The 24,639-nt window shown below is 47.0% G+C and overlaps 1 protein-coding gene across 3 annotated transcripts in view; it reads right to left on the minus strand.

The window, feature by feature from the left end:
• Positions 1–12,305: 12,305 nt before the first annotated feature.
• Positions 12,306–24,639, minus strand: part of VWA3B (von Willebrand factor A domain containing 3B) — a 144,620-nt gene continuing 132,286 nt past the window's right edge. Inside the window, exons 24-28 of one of the 3 annotated variants that reach the window (XR_011473203.1) lie at positions 21,335–21,459; positions 20,095–20,232; positions 17,885–17,985; positions 12,773–13,378; positions 12,306–12,354 (exon numbers count right to left, since the gene is read on the minus strand). Coding sequence is in view for 2 of the 3 variants with exons in the window: in XM_070429898.1 (XP_070285999.1) it covers positions 13,102–13,378; positions 17,885–17,985; positions 20,095–20,232; positions 21,335–21,459 (641 nt within the window). In the remaining variant the exon portion in view is untranslated. Of the gene's footprint in view, positions 13,379–17,884; positions 17,986–20,094; positions 20,233–21,334; positions 21,460–24,639 lie in introns of all 3 variants that reach the window. The other 2 variants (XM_070429900.1, XM_070429898.1) reach the window with 2 other exon arrangements.

Below are 24,639 nucleotides of genomic sequence, written 5' to 3' on the forward strand. Positions count from 1 at the left end.
TGGACAGAGGTTGCACGTTCCTCACTTGCCTTACAGGAGGTGTGTGTCCGAGGGCGCGCATCTCCCACCCCCTGACTCTGGGTGAAGTGGCGGGTCCCAGCAGGAGTCCAGTGTTCTTGTCTGGGACAAGATCTGGAAGCCTCTTCTCCAGGTTCCCGTGGCATTTCCAGAACACATCAATCAAAGTGTCCGATTAAGGTTTCAAGTTCATGCAGCAGTTGAAGGGATAAGTGCATACTACTCAACGGAAAAATAAAAACTTAGAATAACACAAGTCTTAAAGAAGAGCAGCAAAACCTAGAAAACCGGCCCCCAAAGGCAAGCAAGGCGTCATCATTCAGAGCCAGGGGCTCTGCCCAGGAAGGGAGGAGAGGGATCAACACAACCAAGTGGAGGCCCGGAAGCTGGAGGAGGGGAGAGTTCTTGCTTTACCTTTGGGTTCCTGGGATAAACCTGAGATGCATGTAACGCAAGAGAAAAGATAACTCCTGCGACCATGCGTCATCGAGACCCTTCGGTTCCCTAATCCAGAGAGCCTCCGGCATGCAGCTACCCCGCAGTTGTTTACAGCCTCGTTGTCAGGAAGTGCTGTTTCCTGCGGCCCCTGTAATTGATGACACAAATGAAAGCTGTCTCTTGTTGGCTTGTCCTCGGGGAAGACTGGAAGCAGATGGTTATTATCTGTTGCCCAGAAACATTTCAGAGCTGATTCTGGAGAAAGTAGTAGTTAATAGGAGACAATTGAAGGCATAACCCTAAAAAGAAGAAATTTCTTTGCATTTTTGTTTTTGAAACACAGACCGTTTCTAAGATCTGGGGTGTGGGTGGAGGAACAAGACCCTACAAAATTGACCATGAACTGCTGACGTGCACCGAGTCTGATGAATGAGGTAGAGCGCCCAGTGTGGGATCGGGCACATTGCTGGCCCTCAGGAAAGGATGTGTGTGGCAGTAGCTATCACTGAAAAGTTTTGGTTCCTGAAACATGGAAACAAACTTAGACTAGAAATCAGCAGCAAGTCCTGGAGGGAATATATCTGTGAATTTGCCTGCAAAAGGCATCCAGCAGCAAGATTCTGGGCTGCCAGGATGAGGGTCCAGATTTGGCAAAAGACTTACTGAGTGGGGTGGCCTCAGCGGACCTGTTGCTCAGGCTTCACACAACCAGGTGTGTATGGAACAGTGTGGGAAGGGACAGCCATCCTTCGTCAAGACGCAGGACACAAGGATCGCTGGCAACCCCAAGTGAGTTGGTGGGATGTCCTAACAGGTCCATGGCACCAAGAGACCCAGCAAAGGGACCTGCCGAAACCCAGAACCTGTGCCAGAATACGGAGACCACAGAGAGAAGGGAGCTATGGAGAAGGCACCATTTTCTCTCTCTGAGGGGGCAGGTGAGACTGGGAGGAGGGGGGAGGACTAGGTGAGTCCCAGGTTGCTTCAGCCTTAGTGGGACTTGCTAAGGAAAAGGAGAGGGGTCTGTGGGGGGAAAGGTGGCATCCAGCCATCAGGAGCGGAGGAAGCTGGAACCCGGGGGCCTGGTGACTACAGTTCCCCCCTCCCCCCGCCCGCCTGTGGTTCCAGTGCTGGAGAAATAAAGGGTGAATACCAGCCAATCCCAGAGGGATTGCATCCTAGCGTGAGCAAGCACAGATATGGCTCAGGGCACTGACTCCCCAGTGATACGTAGTTTTGTTTTTAAAGTTTAGAAAATGGGATTATGGTCTGCATGAATCTTCTGGGACTTGCTTTTCCCCAATCAATATTAAGATTCATTGATGTTGATTGTAGCTATAGTTCTTTCAGTTTCACTGTGTAAATATATAATTTTTTATTTATTATTGGTGCAAAATATACTTTTTGATTTAAAAAATTGAGGTGAGGAGACAAATGCTTGCTATTCTAATGTAAAATTTGCCCAGTCCAAACAAATTTCAGATGTGGCGGGCCTGGCATTTATGGGTTAGGGTTAAGACGCACACACACACTGCCGTGGGTGGCCAGCGAGCTAGCCCTTCTGCTGGGACCAGATGGTGTGCAGTGTGTTAAAGAGCAGGTAATCCCATAAGGCGATAAACCAGACTAGCAGATGAGCAGCAGGAATGCGAACAGATAAGCCCAGTTATCAGGAAGGGGGAGGGCTGGGCCAGCTCCCGCAGGGGGTCTAGATCCTTGGCAAATGATAAGGCAATTTGTCGGAATGGCCTTTGAGAAATAAAACATTTATGCAGAGGTAGGCAAGGTTCACGTGAGCAGCAAGGACGCATCAGGTTCCCAGCAGGAATTCTCTGTCAGCCCAAAGGCATCTGGGGGGAAGGCAGGAGGGGATGGGGAGAAGCTGTCTTTCCTAGTTTTCCAGGCCCACTTTGCTGCTTCCTCCCCAGGCATTGAGGCGACGGTCTCCATTTCCCTCACCTGACTGGCAGTTGGAAGAATAGAAGGAAAAGTAATGAGATTTGAAGAGTTATAAATTCCATCCGACCATCATTAAGAGCTTGAGCTTGGTGCCGTGGGACCTAATCTACCTTGTCCCAGGGAGCCCCCCTTTTAGCGCGGCCTTCCCACTCCATCCAGTCTCTTGTACCCGACCCACCGCCATGCCTGGGACCACCGTCCCTCCACTTTTAATCTTTGATTTCTTTTAAAATGCAGGTGACTCCAGGATACAGAGTGCAGATAAGAACCCAGTGAACAGTCTGTAAGGAAGACTGAGAACATCTGATGATCTGGAGACCAGGAGGGTGGACGCTGCAGACGCCATGGCAGAGGTGGCATCGGAGGGGCCCAGGGCCCAGGGGACCGACACTGAACACTGAGGGCAGACGCGCTCCCTGTCACCATGGACCCGAGCCAGAGCCTGGTCCAGGAAGGTCACCTGAGCTCCTCTTTGAGCTTAAAGCTCGTTTCACCTACAAAAGAACTTGTGCTCGTCGTCAAAGCCAGCCCGTGTGTGCTGCTTGCTGGACTATTTTAGTGGATTGTAGCATGATGTCATCAAAGGGGCTCCTGGATAGATGTGACGTGTCCCCAGGCTCAGTACGGCTGGGCCAACATTTCCATCAGGGCCTTGGGTAAGGGTGGACTCTCTTATATATTTCACTGTGTATAGGATGGCCAACTAGCATCCACTTGGGAAACATGGCAAAAAAGGGTGTAGGTTAGGAGTCAAAAAATCAAGAGAGCCTTTCATGGTGGGATGAAGTATAGACCAAGAAAAATGTAACAGAACAAATGTAAAATGCTACACTAGGGTCCTTTAATTCAGCTGCCCAGGCACAGGGAGAGGAGAGTGGGCTGAGCAGGCCTCATTCAATAGGACGGAAGCTTCAGGGGGATGTGTCTCCACAACAACAAGCGAAAAGCTAATGAGAAAAAATGCTGACTTAATAGACATGTACCATGTAGAAAAAAGGTGAGCCTTACTCAGCGCGGCTCTTGTCAACATACCTGGCTTATTTCCATTTTAAATGCCACATTTTAAAAAGTATTGCATAAGCAATATTATATTAATAATAAACTTTAAAATCAATTTAATAAACCAATTCTACATTTTACGTTCCTTTTTTATTTTTCTTTACATGCCCATATTATTCTCTTTCACACATACAGTTTTTTTATTCTGCTTTTAATTAAGTGTTATATCTTGAGAAGTAGTCTATCTTGCTTCATTAGTTTCTAATAATTTTTGGTCACAGACAGGTCATTTATTTACTGGCCATGATCATAGGCAAATGGATTACATAATTAAAAGAATGATTTACACTATTGCTGACCGTTTAATGTACATTTAAATTACCTCCCACTTTTCAATCCTTTAAATGACTGCCCTAAACATATGCACAGAACCTTTTTCTATTTTCTGTAACTATTTCCTTGGGTTATATTCCCAGAAGTAGGATTATTTCAGGAATATGACATCTGAATTCAAGAGAAGTTTTAGCAATTTCTATTGTCATCAACTTGCCAGTTCCACCACCTCTTTTTCACCAGCTTTTGATTTTATTTTGAAAATTTCATGCATAAACTCTACCCAATTACAGTTTTAATTTGCATATCAGTCAGACATTTTCTTAGGTCTGTTTATTATTTGTGTTTCCTCTTTGTTCATCATCTATTCATGTCCTTTCCCCATTTACATGAAAGTTGATGGTTTTCCCTTCAGTTTTAATGAGCTTCTGTGCAATACGGACAGAGATTTTTCCCTAGTATATTCGATGAAAGTATTTCCCCCAGTCTGTCTGCCTTTTTATTTGAGTTATGGTAATATTTATTCTAGAGACTTGCAAACATTTTCCACTGAGATTCATTCAATTCATTGAAAGCCTAGAATGCACGATTCCACAACATATATGACATCTACTCTTTTTTATGGTTTGTATGTTTTTTCTTAAAATTAACTTTTTAATACAGTTGGGCTTATTTTGATATAAAGTCTAGACAATTTCACTTAAAAGCTCTGTATCTTTGAGCAATTTAATGTGGGACACAAGTGCCTCATCTGTTAAAAAAAAAAAAGGTACCCACTTCGTTTTTATCCTGAGATCCACTAACAGAATACTGGATTGTCTACAATGCCCCATTCTTGAAACACGCCATCTCAGTCATCAGTTCATCTCCTCTGGGCTCCAAATTTTAATACCTGCTCTGCATAATTACTTTAAGCATTTCTTCCTTATAGCGAGCAAGGTGTGAAGCGACGCAGAGGTGCTGCGATGACACTGAAGCAGGAGAGGACTCGCAGGCTATTTCTGGTGGCTGCACGTTGGTCAGCAATGAGGGCCTTTGCACCTGACCTTCCCTCTGTCTGGCATAGTTATCCATGTGGCTCCCTCCCCCACCTCCTTCATGTCTTTGCTCATATATTACTTTCTCAAGAAGGCATTTCCTGAATACCCTATTCAAAACTTCCAGACCCTATGCCATCCCACCCACACACTCTGTCTCCCCTTCCTGCTTTAGTTTTCTCCACAGGACTTATTTCTATCTGACATACTGTATATTTTATTTATTTGCTTTCTATCACCTCCATAGTCTGTAAGCACCATGAGGACAGGGGTCTTGGTCTCCTTTGTTTATTGCCATACCTCCTAGTGCCCAGAATAAAGCCTGGCGCATAATCGCAGCTCAGCACGTACCTGCTAAATGCGTGAGTCCTAGCTTTGGGCACCAAGCTCCAGGGATGCAACTGGGAAGGAGGGGGTTTCCCTCCACAGCACAGATAACGGGGCGGTGCATGCTCAAGTGCCTTGAGAAAGCGATGCTCAGGTTTCAGTGGGGAAGGCCGTCATTTCTCCCTATAGCCACCTGTTTCTCATCCCACAGGTGTTGGTTATCATGCCTCTCTCATTGCTGGACGTGAAAATTCTCAGGGGCACGGGACCAGGTCTAACTTACATACGGCCCCGTGCACTAGGGTGTTGAGAGCTGCTGATGAAGGGAACAGGGTTTGTTTTGACCCTGATGTCACAACAAGAAGTCGCTGCAGAGGAAGGCTTCCCGGGGGAAGTGATTCAGAGCCTCTGGAATGATGTCACCCAGCTCATTCTTCACAAGATCTGACGTTTAAATCATGCAAGGGTATCCCACTTATCCACGAGTGGACACAGCACACACATCCGCAGTGACACAGAGCAATGAATAATGTATTTTAGAGGGCATAAGGGTATTTCCTATTTCCATTTGACCCTTTGTGGACTGTAGCTTTTGAATTTTTCTTTTCTATTTAATTCTGATTTTTTTCCAAGTGGCTATAGAAAGTGTGGACCCTGAGAAAGAAGGTATTTACTAAGAAGGGTTCCCAGTGACTAACTGGGCTCAAATAAACAAAACAAAACAAACCCAGAGCCGAGCAGCCATTTCTCCACAGGGGCCTCTCACACAAACTGCACTTTACGGGGAAGCCTGCACTGAACTGCCTGCCTGCACTGTGTCCCTGTCATCTGAGCAGCCCTTATCAAGTAGTTCCTGGAATCCTATTCCAGCCAATAGAACTGAGACTTTCCCCATCCAATCAGAGATACACAGTTTTGACCAACCAGAGCGGCTCTATTCTGTCCAATGAGGACAATGCCTTTAGACCAATAAACTGTGAGGATCTGGAGTCCTCATTTGCATAAGGATGAACCAATCAGGGACCAGGAGTGGGACTTGTGTCCATACTAGAGGCCCAGTGCACGGATTTGTGCACATTGAAAGGAAAGTAATTAGAAGGTGGCTGGCCGGGTGGGACTGAGTGAGACAGGCCGGACATGCCCTGGAGCCAACCTCCCATGGTCCCTCCCTGGCCGCCCACACCTGGGGCGGCACATCAGCTAGAAGGGCATCTTTGGAGTGAGCGGGGGTCCCTCGGCAGGTGGGGTCCCTAAGCCTGGCCTGCGGGGATCGGGCTCCCTCCTTTCTGGTTCCAGGGTGTGTCACCCGAGAACTGCTGCTGCAAAGTCACGGCAGCTCAGCAGCTCCTGCATTGGGCGTCTGCCCCCTGGTGGTCAGTGCGTGTCATACCTACTGGCAGGTTGGATGGTTGGACAGTTGCTTAGCCTTTTATATATATAGACTAGAGGCCCGGTTCACAGAGTTGTGCGCCGGTGGGGTCCCTCAGCCTAGCTTGCAAGGATTGGGCTGAAACCGACTCTCTGACATCCCCTGAGGGGTCCCGATTTGTGAGAGGGCAGTTCTCGGGTGACGCATCCCGGAATCGGGCTCCCTCCTCTCTGGTTCCGGGTGTGTCACGCGAGAACCACTGCTGCCAAGTCATTGTAGCTTGGCAGCTCCTGCACTGATCATCTGCCCCCTGGTGGTCATTGCACGTCATAGCTACTGGTAGGTCAGTCAGTGGGCCGGTCACTTAGACTTTTATATACAGTGGGGCCTTGACTTACGAGTTTAATTCGTTCCGAGACCGAGCTCGTTAAGGAGCTCGTTAACTCAATTTACTCTTATCAACTCAATGCAAAAAATCAGCCCAGAGACAGCTGGTCGGGACACTCGTAAGTCAAGGCCCCACTGTATATAGATAAGCCAGCTCCCCTCTGGCTCTAAGACAGTGGTTCTCAACCGTGGCTGCACATTAGAATCACCTGGGAATCTTTTTAAAATCCTGATTTCTGGGCCTCATCCTCTGGAAATTCTGTTTCTTTGTTATGGGGTGGGGCCACAACATTAGTAACAAAGAAACAGAATTTCCAGAGGATGAGGCCCAGAAATCAGGATTTTAAAAAGATTCCCAGGTGATTCTAATGTGCAGCCAAGGTTGAGAACCACTGCTCTAAGAGGACACTTTACCTTTCTTTAGGAGACTGCACATCCCTGGCTGAGCTGAAAACGGATGTCTCACCAGAGCAGAGTGGGGCAGACCAGTGCAGACAGACCGAGGAGGAGCAGGCCAGTGCCGGCCAGAGCAGAGCTGTCTAGCCAGAGGGGCCTGGCCTCAGGGCTTCCTCCAGCTGTGCTCTTTGTGTTGTATTCTCACAACTGAGCTGTTCCACAGCCTGTTGCTTTCACATCCCCTGCTGTTCTCACAGCTGTGCTTTCTCACAGTTGAGCTGTTGCACAGCCTGCTCTTGTCACAGCTGTGCTGGATCACAACTGAGCTGTTTTTCACTGAATAGAGGTTCCTTCTTCACCACACCCCAAATAGCAGATTCCTGTTGGTGCCAACGATCATAGACCATCAATTGACAAAAGGAATTTATCTTTTTTCTTTTGCCTCTTCCTCCTTTTCTTTCATTCCTTCCATTTTTAAGTTTCAGTCTTTTATCTTTTCTTGCTCATTTCTCTCCCTCCTTTTCACTTCTCTTCCACCCCTTCCCACACCAGCCTTCCCCCCGCTCTTTGGTGATGGTATCTCCGCCATCTTCTCCTGCCCTGTGCGAGCTCACTTTCTCTGGGAGTTGTGTAAGCCCCTGGTTACCCTGCTGCTAGTTCTGGTGGTGGAGGAAGAATGGGGGAGAGGTTGGAGGAGGACAACCTGGGAGGTTCTCAGGAGTCACTGAATGCAGCAGATCCTCTCGTGGCCCTGACCACTCTTCAAACCTGCCCACTGAAGAGAGAAGAAAATGGAGGCCCAGAGTGGGGAGTAGCTAGCTCAAGACTAAATGGCCAGTTTGCTATTCACCAATGACCACCTTTTGGGGTCAGGTCCCCACTATCTTTCTAGCCAGATGTACCCTGCAATGTTCCCTGAGTTCCTCAGTGAGCTCAACAGGTTTGGGTTATGCCTCCAGCCATTTAAAAAGATAGCACAGAATTTTTTACCACTATCAGACAGACCAATAGCTGTGTGATTTTGGAAAGCTAAGGCTTTTTCTTTTCATAGATTTCAATCCTACAGGGGTGAACCCTGCTTGTTAATTAGAGAGAGAGGCTGGGAAAACCCGAGCCCTGGAGGTAATGAGTCAACAGGTTCGCAGCACTTACTCTGCCACACACTGTGCATATTTGTCAATTCATTTAATTTCCACAAGAAAGAGGGGAGGGGATAGGGGGCAGGAGAGGAGGCCACCACCATAGGGCTAGGCTGGACCCAGAGCTGGTTCTTAAGCTCACAAGTCTCAGAATGGCTACCATCAACAAATCAACCAATGACAAGTATTGGCTAGGTTGTGGAGAAAAAGGGAACCCTGGTGCACTGCTGGTGGGAATGCAGACTGGTACAGCCACTGTGGAAAACAGTATGGAGTTTCCTAAAAAAATTAAAAATGGAACTCCCATTTGGTCCAGTCATCTCACTTCTAGGAATATATCCAAAGAAATCAGAAACACCAGTCAGAAAGGATATATGCACCCATATGTTCATAGCAGCACAATTCACCATAGCTAAGATTTGGAAACAGCCTATCAGCAGATGAATGGATTAAAAAACTACAGTACATTTACACAATGGAATACTACACGGCAATAAAAAAAGGATTCTTACCATTTTCAACAGAATGGATGGACATGGAGAGTATTATGCTGAATGAGATAAGCCAGTCAGAGAAAGACAAGTACCACATGATCTCACTCATATGTAGAATCTAGTGAACCAAATCAACTGATGATCAAAAATAGACCCAATCATAGAAGCATGAGCGGACTGTTGAACCTCAGAGGGAAGGCAGGGGAGGGAGGGTGGGAAGAGATCAACCAATGAACTTGTGTACATGTATGCATAACCCGTGGACACAGACAATGGGGTGATGAGGGCCTGGGGTCGGGGGCAAAGATGGGAGCAGGCTGGAAGAGGTTAATGAGGGGAAAAAGAGGACCTATGTAATACTTTCAATAAATATTAAAAGGAAAAAATTTAACTAGTCAAGGTGTTTTGCAGATATCCATATGCTCAGACTGTTGAAAATTGACTCGCCTTTCTGCCTTCTTCTCTCAGCTCTTTGTGTCAAAAACTGTTCTTTTCTTTAGTGGCATACTTGGTGCTTCCTGTGGACGTCGCTGTCTCACTGGCCTCACAGGTTGTGTTGAAGTGCCACCTAGAGTTCTGTGCCAAGAGGCTGTGAGGTGCCACCGAGAAGGGCCGTGTTAGATGAGCGTCATTCAGGCAAGAGTCACAGTGCTATTGGCCATGAGTTCTATGTTAATGAGTTAACAATATATATGAATATGTATATTAATAGATTAAATAAGGTGCCTTTAAACAGAAACACACAACAAAGGTCACATATTGATCCATTGATGGAACTGATGTGACCAGAGGCCTTCAGGCATCTAACCCCGTTCTCCTGAGGACCATGATCCAATATTTGCCGAATTCAGTGTTAGACAGGACTTGGTAGAACAGAACTGCCATGAATAATGAAAATTGACTATATTTTCTTTGTGGCTATTATAGATGAGGTTTTCTTTATCATTATTTGTGTGCATGAAAGCTATTGATTACTGTATATTAAATTTCTATCCTGCCACCTTCTGAGTTATTTTTATTGTATGAATTAGCACTATCATATATTCTTTCAGGTTTTTGAGGTATACTTTTATCACATGCAAATATAATTTTACTTCTTTTTCAATTTCATTTCCCTAATTAATTTCATTTGTTTAATTGTGTTGGCCATAACTCCTCCCTCCCTTCCCCCTTTTTAAGGACCACTGTACATCTATGTGGAAATGCTCTGAGCTGATAATGGACTGTGTCATTGATCCACTGACTCCTGGAGTTGAAAAGGAACTTAAGAGGCAATGTTGGCGACTCGGTCACTTGATGCATGGATTTTTATACACCACTCGAGTGGTCATCCAGTCTCTTCTCGAACGTCTGTTCCTTTGCTTCTGATAAGAGTGCCTTCTCTCTTTCAGGGGGTAACCTTATACCCATTCCACATAGCTCTGTGCCAGTTATACAAGATGGCCATCAAATCTGGACACATAACGATTACGATTATTTTTACAGCTTGAACCCCTTTTGTTATTTCTGGCACGCGCTAAAGATGCACATTTATTTAGTGACAGTCAAACAGGAGTTACCTGAGGCAGTGCATACAGATGCACAAGCCACGGCCTAGCACAGCGGTTCTCAACCTGTGGATCGCGACCCCTTTAGGGGTCGAACGACCCTTTCACAGGGGTCGCCTAAGACCATCGGAAAACACATATATAATTACATATTGTTTTTGTGATTAATCACTATGCTTTAATTATGTTCAATTTGTAACAATGAAAATGCATCCTGCATATCAGGTATTTACATTACGATTCATAACAGTAGCAAAATTATAGTTATGAAGTAGCAACGAAAATAATTTTATGGTTGGGGGTCACCACAACATGAGGAACTGTATTAAAGGGTCGCGGCATTAGGAAGGTTGAGAACCACTGGCCTAGCACCTCTCTTGTCCTCTTTGTTTCTCGGAGATCTTTGCCTGTGCCAAATGTTTTGGAAACAGCTGTTAAATACATTTTATCAGGTTCTAATTTCTTTCTGGTGGGGGAGGGGGATTCAATTTGTTATTCAGTATTGGCTGGAAGTTGCCCTAGCTGGTTTGGCTCAGTGGATAGAGCATCGGCCTGCGGACTGAAGGGTCCCAGGTTCAATTCCAGTCAAGGGCACATGCCTGGGTTGCAGGCTCGATCCCCAGTAGGGGATGTGCAGGAGGCAGCCAATCAATGATTCTCTCTCATCACTGATGTTTCTATCTCTCTCTTCTTTCTTCTCTAAAATCAATAAAAATATATTTTAAAAAATATTGGCTGGAAGTGCAAATACACTGTTGTTATTGCAATTTCCCCCAGCACACTGGCTGGGCATTATCAACAAAGGACAGCACATTGAGCATATCACTGAATGTCACTGAGTACACCATGCTCTGTAATGTAATACTAACAAACTGTTATCCTGTGTCTTTGTCCCATCGTCCTTCATCCCTGCAGTTCTGTGGAGATGAAGAGGTAGAATAGACAGAAGGTGCCCACCTTTCAGAAGTCAGAGGTCTCCCTGGAGCCTGACACAAGTACTCAGTTGCTTGTTGAATAATTAAATGAGTGCACATTGGCCCACATGGATGCACGCCGGCCCACATGGATGCACACTGACCACATGAGTACATGCAGGTCTACATGGATGCACGCCGGCCCACATGGATGCACGCTGGCCCACATAAATGCACGCAGGCCCACATGGATGAACGCAGTCCCACATGGATGCATGCTGGCCCACATGAGTTCAGGCAGGCCCACATGGACGTACGCAGGCCCACATGGATGCACAATGGCCCACATGGATGCATGCAGGCCTGCAGGTGGCATGATAATTACAGCGATTGAATGAATGGCTTCTTCCCTGCCCCACCTGTTCTCCTCTGGGCTCCACAGCCTTCCTGCCTGGGAGAAGCTCCAGGCTCTGGGTGGCAGTATGCCTCCCACAACTCCCTGCCTTGTTCCGGACCATTTCCTTAATTCCTTCCTCATTGCATTCCTACTTTTGGCTGATGCTGAGCTCATGTCCCTTTTCTTACACATTTTTGGAAGTGGATTCCTCTTTTAATTTCTTTGCCATAATCTTGGTGATTTTTAGCTTTCTGGAATGTGAGTATCACTTTTAATTATGTTGTGAATTTTTAGAGTATTGGAATGCTGCCTTAGCTTTTGTAAAATGCATCCAATATTTGTCTTATTAATAATCTGTATCCTATGGTTATTTAGCCCAAAAGCTATTATTGACTAAGTGATTTGAATGAGCTTTTTCATTTTTTAAATTATTTAAAACTAATTTTATGAAGAAATTAATGAATAGGGGTGAATACTTTTATATGTTATTGCTAAAATGTGTTCAAAGAAAGCAATATCTCATAATCCAATAACTTTGAAATGTTTCCAATGTAAGTTTTTATTCTGGTTCCACGCTCAATTAGAGGTACCTACAACAGACTACAGACAAAAACAATTAGGAAGGGCTCAATAAAAACAATAAAATAGGAAATGTTCAGTCTTGTAGCTCTCATACAAGTTATTAAGTCTTAATTTCAGTCCTAATGTTAAATGATAAAAATCCCTAATTCATATGAGATACTCAGTTTAAAACAAGAGTTCAGGTTTGGATTATAACTAACTTCTAAAATTTTTGAAAATGCTACAACAGTAGTCTATCAGATTAAACTTCTGGGTGTGCAGAGTCTTCCAGAAGATTGAGCATATTTTTGTGAGGACAGGGGAAGAAACAGGACAAAGAAATGGAAAAGCCAAAACCAATAAGCCCCAATAGGTCGGAGATCCTGGTGGGGGAGGCAGAGAAGTCTACCTTGTTACAAACAGGGACAGCGGGGTGGGATGCAGGAGGCGGCCTTACCTCAGCAGAGGGGCTAGGTCCACAGTGTCAGGGCTGAGGTCTGGGCGGCCCCGGAGGAACGCTGGCTCTCTTAACCATAGCTGCTACTATACTGCTTTAAGGTCTCCTGGTGGCAATCCTCAGCCCTTTGTTGCTGTGGAAGGCTCTATGAGTGCAGGGCGGGGCTGCTCAGGTGGAGGTGAAGCAGTGATGACTCTGCTGGCTGACTCCTAAACCCTGTGCCTTGACCCTTCTCTGGGGAAGTGATGTCAGCATTACTTAAGGTATTAGGGCTTTTGCTGTACTGAGACCTAAACTGGCCCAGAAACTGGGGGGTGATCTCACATGCACTACTCTTGAGAGATTTCTGGGTGTTCTGGAGATAAACAATGTCGCCCCCCTCCCACCTTGGGCTTGGGGTGTCTCCAGGGGTAGGATTCTTGGGACCTGTAGCCATGGGAAGGGTCATCTGAATCCGAGCACACCGCCTCCTGCAGGGGCAGCCTCTTGGCGGGTTTCTTTTTCTTTCTTCTAAGGTTCTCCTGTCTCAGCTCCCGGAGGTTGGTGGTGCCAGCTTCTCTGACTGGCCACGTAAGTAAACTTGAGTTCTTCATGCCCACATCTTCCCTAGAGAGACAGAATCAGGGTCACCATGGTCTCCACGGCTGCTGTGTCTACAGAGAGATCCAAGTCAAGAGATAACAGGTGTGAGCAAGGGTGTGGAGAAAACGGAACCCTAGTGCACTGTTGGTGGGAATGTAAATTGGTGCAGCCACCGTGGAAAACAGTATAGAGCAGGGGTCCTCAAACTATGGCCCGCAGGCCACATGCAAATACAAATATTGTATTTGTTCCCGTTTTGTTTTTTTACTTCAAAATAAGATATGTGCAGTGTGCATAGGAATTTGTTCATAGTTTTTTTTTAAACTACAGGAGAGAAACCAAGATGGCGGCATAGGTAAACACTGGAGATTGCTGCCTCGCACAACCACTTCAAAAATACAACTAAAAGACGGAACGGACATCATCCAGAACCATAGGAAGGCTGGCTGAGTGTAAATTCTACAACTAGAAGGAAAGAAAAAAGCATACCAAGAATCAGAGGAGGCGCAGTGCGGAGGTGAAATACTAAGCAGAGACACCACAGGGAGGAGGAGCCTGTGTCACTGCATTCCTAAGGCTGTTGTCAGAAGGGACATCAAGGAGAAGTAAAGAGAAACCAAGATGGCGGCATAGGTTAACGCCGGAGTTTGCTGCCTCGAACAACCACTTCAAAAATACAACTAAAACACGGAACGGACATCATCCAGAACCACAGGAAGGCTGGCTGAATGGAAGTTCTACAACTAGGAGGAACCGAGAATCAGAGGAGGCGCAGTGCTAAAGTAAAATACTAAGGTGCGGAGTGTGCGCGGCGCGGGCTGGTGGCTGAGGGCGTGGTTGTCTGTTTCAATCCGGAGGGAGCCTCAGATTCTGAGCTCCAGATCCGGGCGAGTCTCTAGGGACCCAGACTCAAACGGGAGAAGCAGGACTGTCTGGCTTCGGTCCCTCCGAGGTTTGCAGTGGTTGCTGGGACAGAGAGGCAGAGCCCCTGGGGACTGACTGAGAGCAGCCATAACTGCTCCCTCCTCCGCCCTGTTGATCCCATGGGACCCGCCCCGCCCAAGCCCTGCACAGAGGCATTTGCCGGATAGCCTCAGGCAAAGGCTAGATTAGCACCTCCCTAGAGGACACAAGTTCTCCCACTGCAGACACAGCTGATTCTCACAGCCAGTCGGCCTGGAGGTAAAATCCCTCTAGTATTAACTACAACAATCAAGGCTTAACTACAACAAGACTGCGCACAAAGACCACTAGGGGGTGCACCAAGAAAGCGTAAAAAATGCGGAGACAAAGAAACAGGACAAAACTATCAAGGGAGGATATTGAGTTCAGAACCACACTTTTGAGGTCTCTCAAGAGGCTTCTAGAGTCTGTCGATAAACTTGATGAGATGTACAGGAAATCTAATGAGACCCTCGATGGTGTGATAAAGGACCAACTAGAAAGTAAACATACACTGACTGAAATAAAGAATATTATACAGACTCCCAACAGCAGACCAGAGGAGCGCAAGAATCAAGTCAAAGATTTGAAATGCGAAGAAGCAAAAAACACCCAACCGGAAAAGCAAAATGAAAAAAGAACCCGAAAATACGAAGATAGTGTAAGGACCCTCTGGGACAGCTTCAAACGTACCAACATCAGAATTATAGGCGTACCAGAAGATGAAAGAGAGCAAGATATTGAAAACCTATTTCAAGAAATAATGACAGAAAACTTCCCCCACCTGGTGAAAGAAATAGACTTACAGGTCCAGGAAGCGCATAGAACCCCAAACAAAAGGAATCCAAAGAGGACCACACCAAGACACATCATCATTAAAATGCCAAGAGCAAAAGACAAAGAGAGAATCTTAAAAGCAGCAAGAGAAAGAAACTCAGTTACCTACAAGGGAATACCCACACGACTGTCAGCTGATTTCTCAACAGAAACTTTGCAGGCCAGAAGGGAGTGGCAAGAAATATTCAAAGTGATGAATAGCAAGAACCTACAACCAAGATTACTTTATCCAGCAAAGCTATCATTCAGAAGTGAGGGTCAGATAAAGAGCTTCATAGATAAGGAAAAGCTAAAGGAGTTCATCACCACCAAACCAGTATTATATGAAATGCTGAAAGGTATCCTTTAAGAAGAGGAAGAAGAAGAAAAAGGTAAAGATACAAATTATGAACAACAAATATGCATCTATCAACAAGTGAATCTAAGAATCAAGTGAATAAATAATCTGATGTACAGAATGAACTGGTGATTATAATAGAATCAGGGACATAGAAAGGGAATGGACTGACTATTCTTGGGGGGAAAAGGGGTGTGGGAGATGCGGGAAGAGACTGGACAAAAATCGTGCACCTATGGATGAGGACAGTGGGTGGGGAGTGAGGGCGGAGGGTGGGGTGGGAGCTGGAAGGAGGGGAGTTATGGGGGGAAAAAAAGAGGAACAACTGTAATAATCTGAACAATAAAGATTTAATAAAAAAATTTAAAAAAAAATACAGTCCAGCCCTCCAACGGTCTGAGGGACAGTGAACTGGCCCCCTGTTTAAAAATTTTGAGGACCCCTGGTATAGAGGATCCCCCAAAATTAAAAATGGAACTGCCATGCCCTAGCCGGTTTGGCTCAGTGGATAGAGCATCAGAATGTGAACCAAAGGGTTCCGGGTTGGATTCCCATCAAGGGCACGTACCTCAGTTGCAAGCTCCTCCCTGGCCTGGGCCCTGGTCGGGGTGTGTGTGGGAGGCAACCAGTCAATGTGTTTCTCTCACATCGATATTTCTCTCTCTTTCCCCCTCTCTTCCACTCTCTCTAAAAATTAATGGAAAAATATTCCTGGGAGAGAATTTAAATAAATAAATAAATAAATAGTAAATGTTAGTATTAAAAAAAGTGGAACTGCCTTATGACCCAGCAATTCCACTTGGGTATTTGTCCAAAGAAAATGAAATCACTATCTTGAAGAGATATCTGCACTGTTATGTTCATGGCAGAATTATTTACAATAGCCAAGACATGGGAGCAACCTAAGTGTCCATCGATAGATGAATGGAATGTGTGTGTGTGTGTGTATATATATATATATATATATATTATTCGGCAGTAAAGAAAGAAATCTTACAATTTGCAACCACTTGAATGGAACTTGAGGGTATTTTGTTAAGTGAAATGTGTTAGAAAAAAACAAATACTGCATAATCTAGTGGTCATTGCCAGGGTGGGGAAAATGGAGAGGTACCAAAAAAACACAGAGAAAATATACTGGACAATTTATTTATCCAGAAATGTCTTTCAAAGAAGACGTCTTGGGAACAAATACCTTGACTTCATTCAGCCATGCCAGCATGGCAGACCATTTGAGAACTGGCTTTTTCAGAGCCCTCGGGGTAAGTTAAGACACCAGCTGCCTGGTGTTTGTTAAACCATATTTTGTTCCCATAATCAGCATCTGCCACCTTGACCACCAGCCTTCATTCTGAAAAACTTTGACTATGGCTGCTTTCAGATCCTTTTGGAAATTGTCAAGAAAAATTAATAGGATGGGAAAATTTTTTAGTTATTTCTAAACAGAAAATTCCATCGATCAAATCCCTCTTCAAAGGAGCAAGATTTACCACATGTGATACTTTTCAAAGATCAGCTCAAAAACTCTGGACGTAGTTTCCAAGAAAGATGAAAAAACTGGCTTGACTATTTCATACCCATTAGGATGGTTATTATCGAAAAGAAAATAAATAAAACTAAAAAATAACAAGTCCTGGCCAGGACGTAGAGAAACTGGAACCCTGTGCACTGCTGGTGGGAATGTAAAATGGAGCAGCTGCTGTGGAAAGCAGTAGGCAGTCCCTCAAAATGTTAAAAGTAGAACTACCATGTGACCGGCAATTCCACTTCTGGTTATATACCCACAGAATGAAAGCAGGGCCTCCCCTGTTCATAGCGGTTTTACTCACAATAGCCATGAGGTGAAAGCAACCCCAGTGCTCAGAGGCAGAAAGAGAGGTAAACAAAATATGGTTTACACATCCAATGGGACATTGTTCAGCCTTAAAAAGGAAAGGAAGTCTAGCATTTGCTTCAATGTGGATGAACCATGAGGGCATTGTGCTAAGTGAAAGGAGCTAGTCACAAAAGGACAACTACTGTATGGCTCCACTTATGTGAGGTTCCCACAGTAGTCAAAATCATGGAGACAGAAAGTAGGATGGTGGTTGCCAAGAGCTGGGGAGAAAAAATGCCTTGAATCCTTACAAATAAAAGGAGAATAATTCCTTCATCTTCATGACAGAAGTCAGAATCCTTTTCTGAAAGGTCAGCAAAATAGTGTTAGATCTGAGATTAGAACCAGATAGACAAATAACCTGGAGGTAAGGTGTGACACTGAATAAAGAATAACCATGGAACCACAGTTTAAGCAATAAGTTGCCCACCTCTGCTTCCTCCCGAATTCCTAGAGATCATGACTCTCCACCTAGAAACTGATTAAAGGTGCAAAGATATGAATAAAATTCAGGAAGTAAAAAGTGGGGTCCACTTACACTTTGGGATCCTCCTGAATTGGGGGTGACTTTATATGAGAGCAAGAGAGAGCATACTTGTTCTGGCTGATCTTTATAAGTGCATTTCGTGGGCAAAATTCCTGTAATAATACAAAAGAGTAACTGAGAGATGTCCACAGTTCAGATGTAATTTTATTCCAGCACAGACCATTATAACAGCGACTAGCCATTATCCTATTTAGAGTGATACTTAATAGTGCAGTTTAGATACAGAGCCTCACTTGATAATTACATGCTGAATAAAAGTCATTGTTGAGTCCTCTCTGCCATTCTCCATGCCCTGGATCATTTGCCAAGTCCAGCCACATAGGATGCAGTGGGTGCACACACACACACACACACACACACACGCACACACACATCCTCTCACATAACCACCGTCCTATCTTTATTTCGGCCTTGGCCATCTCTTTCCTGGGCTTATAAGCTGTCACCACCGCCCCTTGATGAGCGCCGACCGTCAGCCCCATGAGTCTCCCAGCATCTCCATCAGAACTGTTTTCAGCGTCCATGCCCTGACCATGCCACACCCCGGGGACGTGTCATCCCTGGATTTGCTTCCTCCTTTCCTGCCTGGGAGGCATCCCACAGGAGCACCAGCCGGTGCCCTTCCAGGCGGGGGCCCCTGTGCTGTCGTCGAACAGCCCCAGGAAAGCCCGTTTCTCTCAGGCTTTCCTGGGTTGATGAGAAGGCACCCTTTCTCCCCCTTGTCTGTCAGGTTGCATTCAGTGCCTCTGGGCCCACTGGCTCAGTTGCTGTTTGCTCACGGCCTTCAATCCAGAATTGACTGGATGTTTCATTCAGACGCAGAGGGCGAGCGTGCGGCCTGTGAGCGGACCTCCTGGTGCCTGCCTGTTCCATGCCCGTGTGTGATGACCTCTCTGCTTCGGTTTCCTTGTCCGAAGACAGGTGACTGGTGCCACGTCACAGTGTTCTGGGCTCTCAGCGGTCCGCTGCGGGCCACGCACTTGGAGCAGCACCTGTGGCGCATACTAAGGCCTAATAAAGTCAGCGTGATTCCATTTGCTCCTGTTTGCTCACCAGCCTCTTTTCCAAGCATAGTAAGCAGTCCATCCAAGCAAAGTTATTCCTATTAGAAACATCATTTCTTCAAACATTTTGAAAAGCAATTGTGAGAACCTTCTCTCCCCCAGGGGCTGTCATGGTGCAAAGGTGCCCAGGCCACAGCTCCTGCACTGAAGGAGGTGGGAGCTGGCTGGCAAGGAAGCCGGTGTGGGGAGAGGGAGGACAGTGGGCGGGACCCCCCCCCCCCCACGAGGGCCTCGGCAGGGGGGGCACGACTAGGCAGAAGCTGCTTCGTGGAAAGAAGATGGAAGGCCGTCCAGGAGGAGCGGAAGCCCAGGGGCAGGAAAGGCCGCTGTGTTCCAGCTCACAGGGCAGCCAGAAACGTGCCGGTCAAGCCCCGCTTTTTTCCTTTTCTTTTTTTTCCCCTTTCTTCCTTTCTTTTCTTTTCTTCTTTTTAAAATTTTCAGTTACTGTTTACATTTACTATTATTTTGTAGTAGTTTCAGGTGCACAGCATAGTGGGCAGACAATCCTACACTTTACAGAGTGACCCCGATATTTCCAGTCCCCACCTGGCACCGTACAGAGTTACTACAATTTTACTGACAATGTTCCCTGTGCTGTACTTCACATCCCTAAAGCTGCACTTTTTCTTGAGGTTGATGAGAAGTGTGTGGGGGTGGGGAGGGGGGGGCATCAGGCAGGCAAATGATATCATCAGATTCATAACTGATGAGGATGTTTTCTGAAGCTTTTAGGACAGATCCACTGGGAGGACTGGCAGGAGAGCATCAGGCAGGAGCATCCTGATCATCAGCATCAGCGAGAGCGAGAGCGAGAGAGAGAGAGAGAGAGAGAGAGAGAGAGCTGTAAGGACAGGAAGGACCCTGATGAAGCCAAGGGAGCTCCCAGGCAGGAGGCAGAGCGGGAGCCCAAAAGGCCGTCCCGTGGAGGAGCAGGGAGGCCGTGGCTCCAGTAGCAAAGGCAGCTTTTGTGTCTTGAGTGGGCAGAATCCAAACCGCAGGGGGAGGGGATGCAGCCGGGAAATGTTTCTTCAGGACGCCTGGCAGGGCCAGGAAAGAGCTAGTGCGGCCCGCAGAGAGGGGGCGAGGGAGCGGCTCCTGCTGGCGACGCAGCCCTTTTCCAGACGCAGTTCTACTTACTCTCCGGTTGTTACACTTCAAAACCGTGTAGAGCTTATCTTCGGCCACATCCTGATTCGGAAGTGCTATGACAATGGCAGGGACATAGAAGTCAAATCCATTGGGTGTCACAATCTTGGCAAATACATAATCTCCAACCTGTAGATGAGAACATGCCTCATAGTAAACACTTGGCTTATAGGCCTTCTAGACAGTAGTAATATAAGCGTGTTTTAAAACACCCAGGGTTCTAAATTTCAAATACATAATTTTTTCTCAGAAAGAGCCAATAGTTCCACAATTCCTGCACTCACTGGCCACCCTGGAATGCAGTGATTGGCTTGAGGAAGCCCCACTGCAGCAGGGCCTGGGAGGGGTCTGGAAACATCCTCCCAGGACAGGTGGGAGGGGCCTGCAGGGCCTCACATGAAGACCCAGGGGAGAGGAACACAGGCCTGCTCGCGGTGCTTGGAGCACACGGAGGACCCCGTGGGTAAAGGGACAGGAAGTCCTGGGCAGGGACACAGCTGCTGGGCACTTGTCAGATGGACAGGCTCCCGCCAGGAGGAAGTACGCTGACGTGCGCCTGGGTCTGGCAGGGGAGATGGGGCCACACGACCAGGTGCCCCTGCAAGTGTGCTCCCTCAGTGCTTTCCCTCCACTCTCTCCAAAACCCACGGCACTGCAGTTCTGGAGCTTTCTCCCTACTCTCTGGCCTGGCTGTCAAGGAAGCATGACCTATGCCCTTGCTTCAAAACTATTTAGCCCGGCCGGTGTGGCTCAGTGGTTGAGCATTGACCTATGAACCAGGAGGTCATGGTCTGATTCCCGGTCAGGCACATGCCTGGGTTGTGGGTTCAATCCTCAGTAGGGGGCATGCAGGAGGCAGCCAATCAATGATTCTTATCATTGATGTTTCTATCTCTCTCTCCCTTTCTCTCTGAAACCAATAAAAATATATTTTTTAAGAAAAACTATTTAATATAGTTTGTAGTTACAGTTTCAAGAGCACGAACAGCCTCAGCAACACCCTTCCCTGACCATCTATGGCCTGTAAAGTGGCCAGTGCAGTCCTGAGCTATATATCAGGCAGTTAGCTGATCAGGATCATGAACAAAGAAATCTCCAGGCAAGTGACCATAGAAAACAGGCCATTCCTCTTCCAGCCCAACCAGAGCGCAGCGAAGGGCCTAGCATGGCTGCCTGTCCTCAGAGGACTGGGAACGTGAAAGGGTTCGGGAACAGGTGCTGGAGCCGGTACCTGGAGCAGCGGGCAGGGCATGGCGCCCCCCACAGGCGTGATGAAGGAGGTAGGCACCACCTTGGTGTCTCCGTACCTGAAGTTCACCAGTGCATGGGTGGGGCTTATGCACTTCTTCACGACCCCTGGAAGGAATCAAAGTTAAGATACGATAGGAGGACAAGGAAAGCCTATCGCCTTGGGCTGCCCCTCCTGTGGGCTGGCTAATTGTCACACTTTGCCTCTTGGACGACTCACCAGATGGCGAGGGACGCCTCCTGGAGGGCCTGGGGTGCAGACTGCAGGCGGGGAAGGGCATGCTCTGGTCTGGGCACCACGGAGCTGGGGCCAGAGCATGCGCAGCTCACCCACCCAGCGTCACCAGCAACCATCTCAGAAACAGACACCCTCTTCCTGGACACCCTACCGTCGGTTCCCTCATGTATCTGTTTTAGCCACACTCCCCTCTGTAAAGCTCAGATAGGAAAACCAGCGCTGTTCAATTGTGAGTGAAAAGGAATTGCGCACTCCCCTCACCAGCTTTTCATTAATGTTAGATCAATGAAAAGCCCGCGAGGCTGAGCACATCCCACAGCTTCCCTAAAATCTACAACCAAAACGGAGAAAACAGGAACCCAGACGTTTCCTTGCCTTGTCGTTCTCCTCAGAGAGCGTGTTACAACCAGAAAGGAAATGCCACGCTGGGTGCACACGTGCTGTCATTTAGCCGAGATGGATGCATGTTCCCGTTAGGTTCGGGTTATACGTATCAGGGGAGCTCTGAGCAGGACACGCCCTGGCAGTGGCAGCTGCCAGGACCTCTGCTCTGAGACAGAAAGTGCACGTCCCGTTGGGCCCCGCCGGCTCCCAGGCGGCGTTGGCCAAGCCCCAGGCCCTGGACGTGCCAGGAGACTGCCGAGTTTTATCCTGAGTCTATGTCTTTTGTATGAAATAACCAAAGAAATGGAAACCTTTTTAAAACAAAACACACACACACACACACACACACACACGAAAACCAGCTTTCCACCGTGTGTGCTTTCTTATTAAACTAAATGTTCAACTGGATTTTGAATTTTCTTTACACATTACTCACACATTGCCTACCATCCATTGACTACTCTTTTAGTTAGAAAAACAAGCAGCAGTTTTTGGAGGAATTTCTGTTATGAAAACAGTGCAGGACCACTCCTGGTTGAAGAGAACCCTCCATGCCTCACCCTCTCCTCGGTTCAGGACTGGGCTCAGCCTGGGAGGCTCCTCATGCCCCGGCCTTGGGGGCTTTAGTAGGATCTGGTCTGAAAGCAGCAGGCAGTCTTCCAGTTTCTTGCCTACAGTGAGCAGGTGTGACGGAGGCTGCATGGCCCACATTCTAAACCAGTGATGGCGAACCTTTTGAGCTCGGCGTGTCAGCATTTTGAAAAACCCTAACTTAACTCTGGTGCCGTGTCACATATAGAAATTTTTTGATATTTGCAACCATAGTAAAACAAAGACATTTTTGATATTTATTTTATATATTTAAATGCCATTTAACAAAGAAAAATCAACCAAAAAAATGAGTTCGAGTGTCACCTCTGACACGCGTGTCATAGGTTCGCCATCACTGGTCTAAACCATTCATTCTCCGCCTTTTACACAACAGTATGCCCGACCTGCCCTAGGTGGTTGGACCCAACTTTTCAGTATGTTACTATAATCTCTTTTAGCTCCTTCATTCTCTTTTCCTCTGTGTACATTCTCTGCAGAGGTGGCCTTTGCCCACCTCCCACAATTAGAGTGCTTCTATGGCCTAACTGTAGAACCAGCCTCGCCGGTGACACCCTCTGGCTGTGTCCTCGACCTGCAGGACCCTGCGCGGCCTGTCAAGCTAGGGCTCGGCCTCTGCTCTGGCTCCTTCTCCATCTAATTAAGGAGTTGCCAGCATTTCCACGTCCTGATCCAAGACCAGCTTCCAACCTTCGGCTTCCCAACATCCCGCTTTCCTGTCCTCAGCCCCTGGTTCTGACATGTCACGAAGAACTATTTCAGGGGCCTGGCCTTTGTTCTGTGGGTCTTTTCTCCTGAAGGCGGCTTGGTGATGGCAGTCATCGTCCTGGGTACGAGGGGGCTCCCCACCTGGGCCTGAGGGCTCTCCTGCATTCAGGCTAGGAAACGGACACACCCCTATTGAGGCCCTCAGCAAAACTGTGGCCATGCTCAGCAGTTCGAGGACTGGAGAAATGGTCTAAGCATACAGCGTAGCCCAGTTCATTTGGCTAGAGATGCAGAAATAGTTCTTACTCTTTGCTCCAAACGGGAATTTCTCAGGCTGGAGACTGGATATATATATATATATATATTTAATTCCTGGCTGTAAGAACCTTCTGATAGTCACAGTCCAGTCAATTCCATCTCCTGCAAAAGGCAATCACTTTGCCCACCAGTAGCCTTCCCACCACCTGCCCCAATGCACTGGGTGTCACCCTACACAGCCATTCACCATATTCTTGTCTTCTTTAATTTTAGAGGTTTTCCGTCTAGCAAACTGTGATTTTTGCCTTTTCAAGTTGCTGTTAATATGTGTGTGTTTTAATGAGGAAGGCGGGGGGTGGGGGGGGGGGAGAGAGAGAGAGAGAGAGAGAGAGAGAGAAAGAAGAAGAAGAAGAAGAAGGAGGAGGAGGAGGAGGAGGAGGAGGAGGAAGGAGGAAGAAGAGGAGGAGGAGAAAGAGGAGGAGGAGGAGGAGGAGGAAGGAGGAAGAAGAGGAGGAGGAGAAAGAGGAGGAGAAAAAGGAGGAGGAGGAGGAAGAGAAGGAGGAGGAGAAGGAGGAGGAGGAGAAGGAGGAGGAGGATCAGTTGAAACCGGAGACCCAGGTATGTGCCGAGTTGTGAACGTTTTGAAACTGCAAGCACTCCCTCGTCCCCCAGAGAAGACGAGGGGTGTTCATATCTCCCAAGAGGAGCTCTCCGGTTGGGTGATAGGCTGGTAATTAACACTTCCCAATTTACAACATGCTGTATAATACATTATCGTATCTAACTTACACAACAGTCTTATGGGTTTTAACTGTTCTGAACCCCATTTGGGAAGATAAGGCATCTGAGGCTCAGAGAACTGCCCATGGCTGGTAGAGGAGAGAGGCAGACCTCACACACATGAACAGGGTTTTCCGGCCTCTGTCCCTACGCCCGAGACAGTACTCAGGCCTTTTCTCCCACTTCTCACCACTGTGACTCCTGAGGTGAAATGCTGCTCCACACTGAACAGCAGGAAGGATGACCCCATTCTCACACATAAGGACTTAAAATATGCCATGTGCATTCGGCCTCAGGACTTTGCACCACTG

This window comes from Myotis yumanensis, unplaced genomic scaffold (genome assembly GCF_028538775.1).
Source record: "Myotis yumanensis isolate MYYU_CA2020_CCGP unplaced genomic scaffold, mMyoYum1.0.hap1 SCAF_11, whole genome shotgun sequence".
Taxonomy (NCBI): domain Eukaryota; kingdom Metazoa; phylum Chordata; class Mammalia; order Chiroptera; family Vespertilionidae; genus Myotis; species Myotis yumanensis.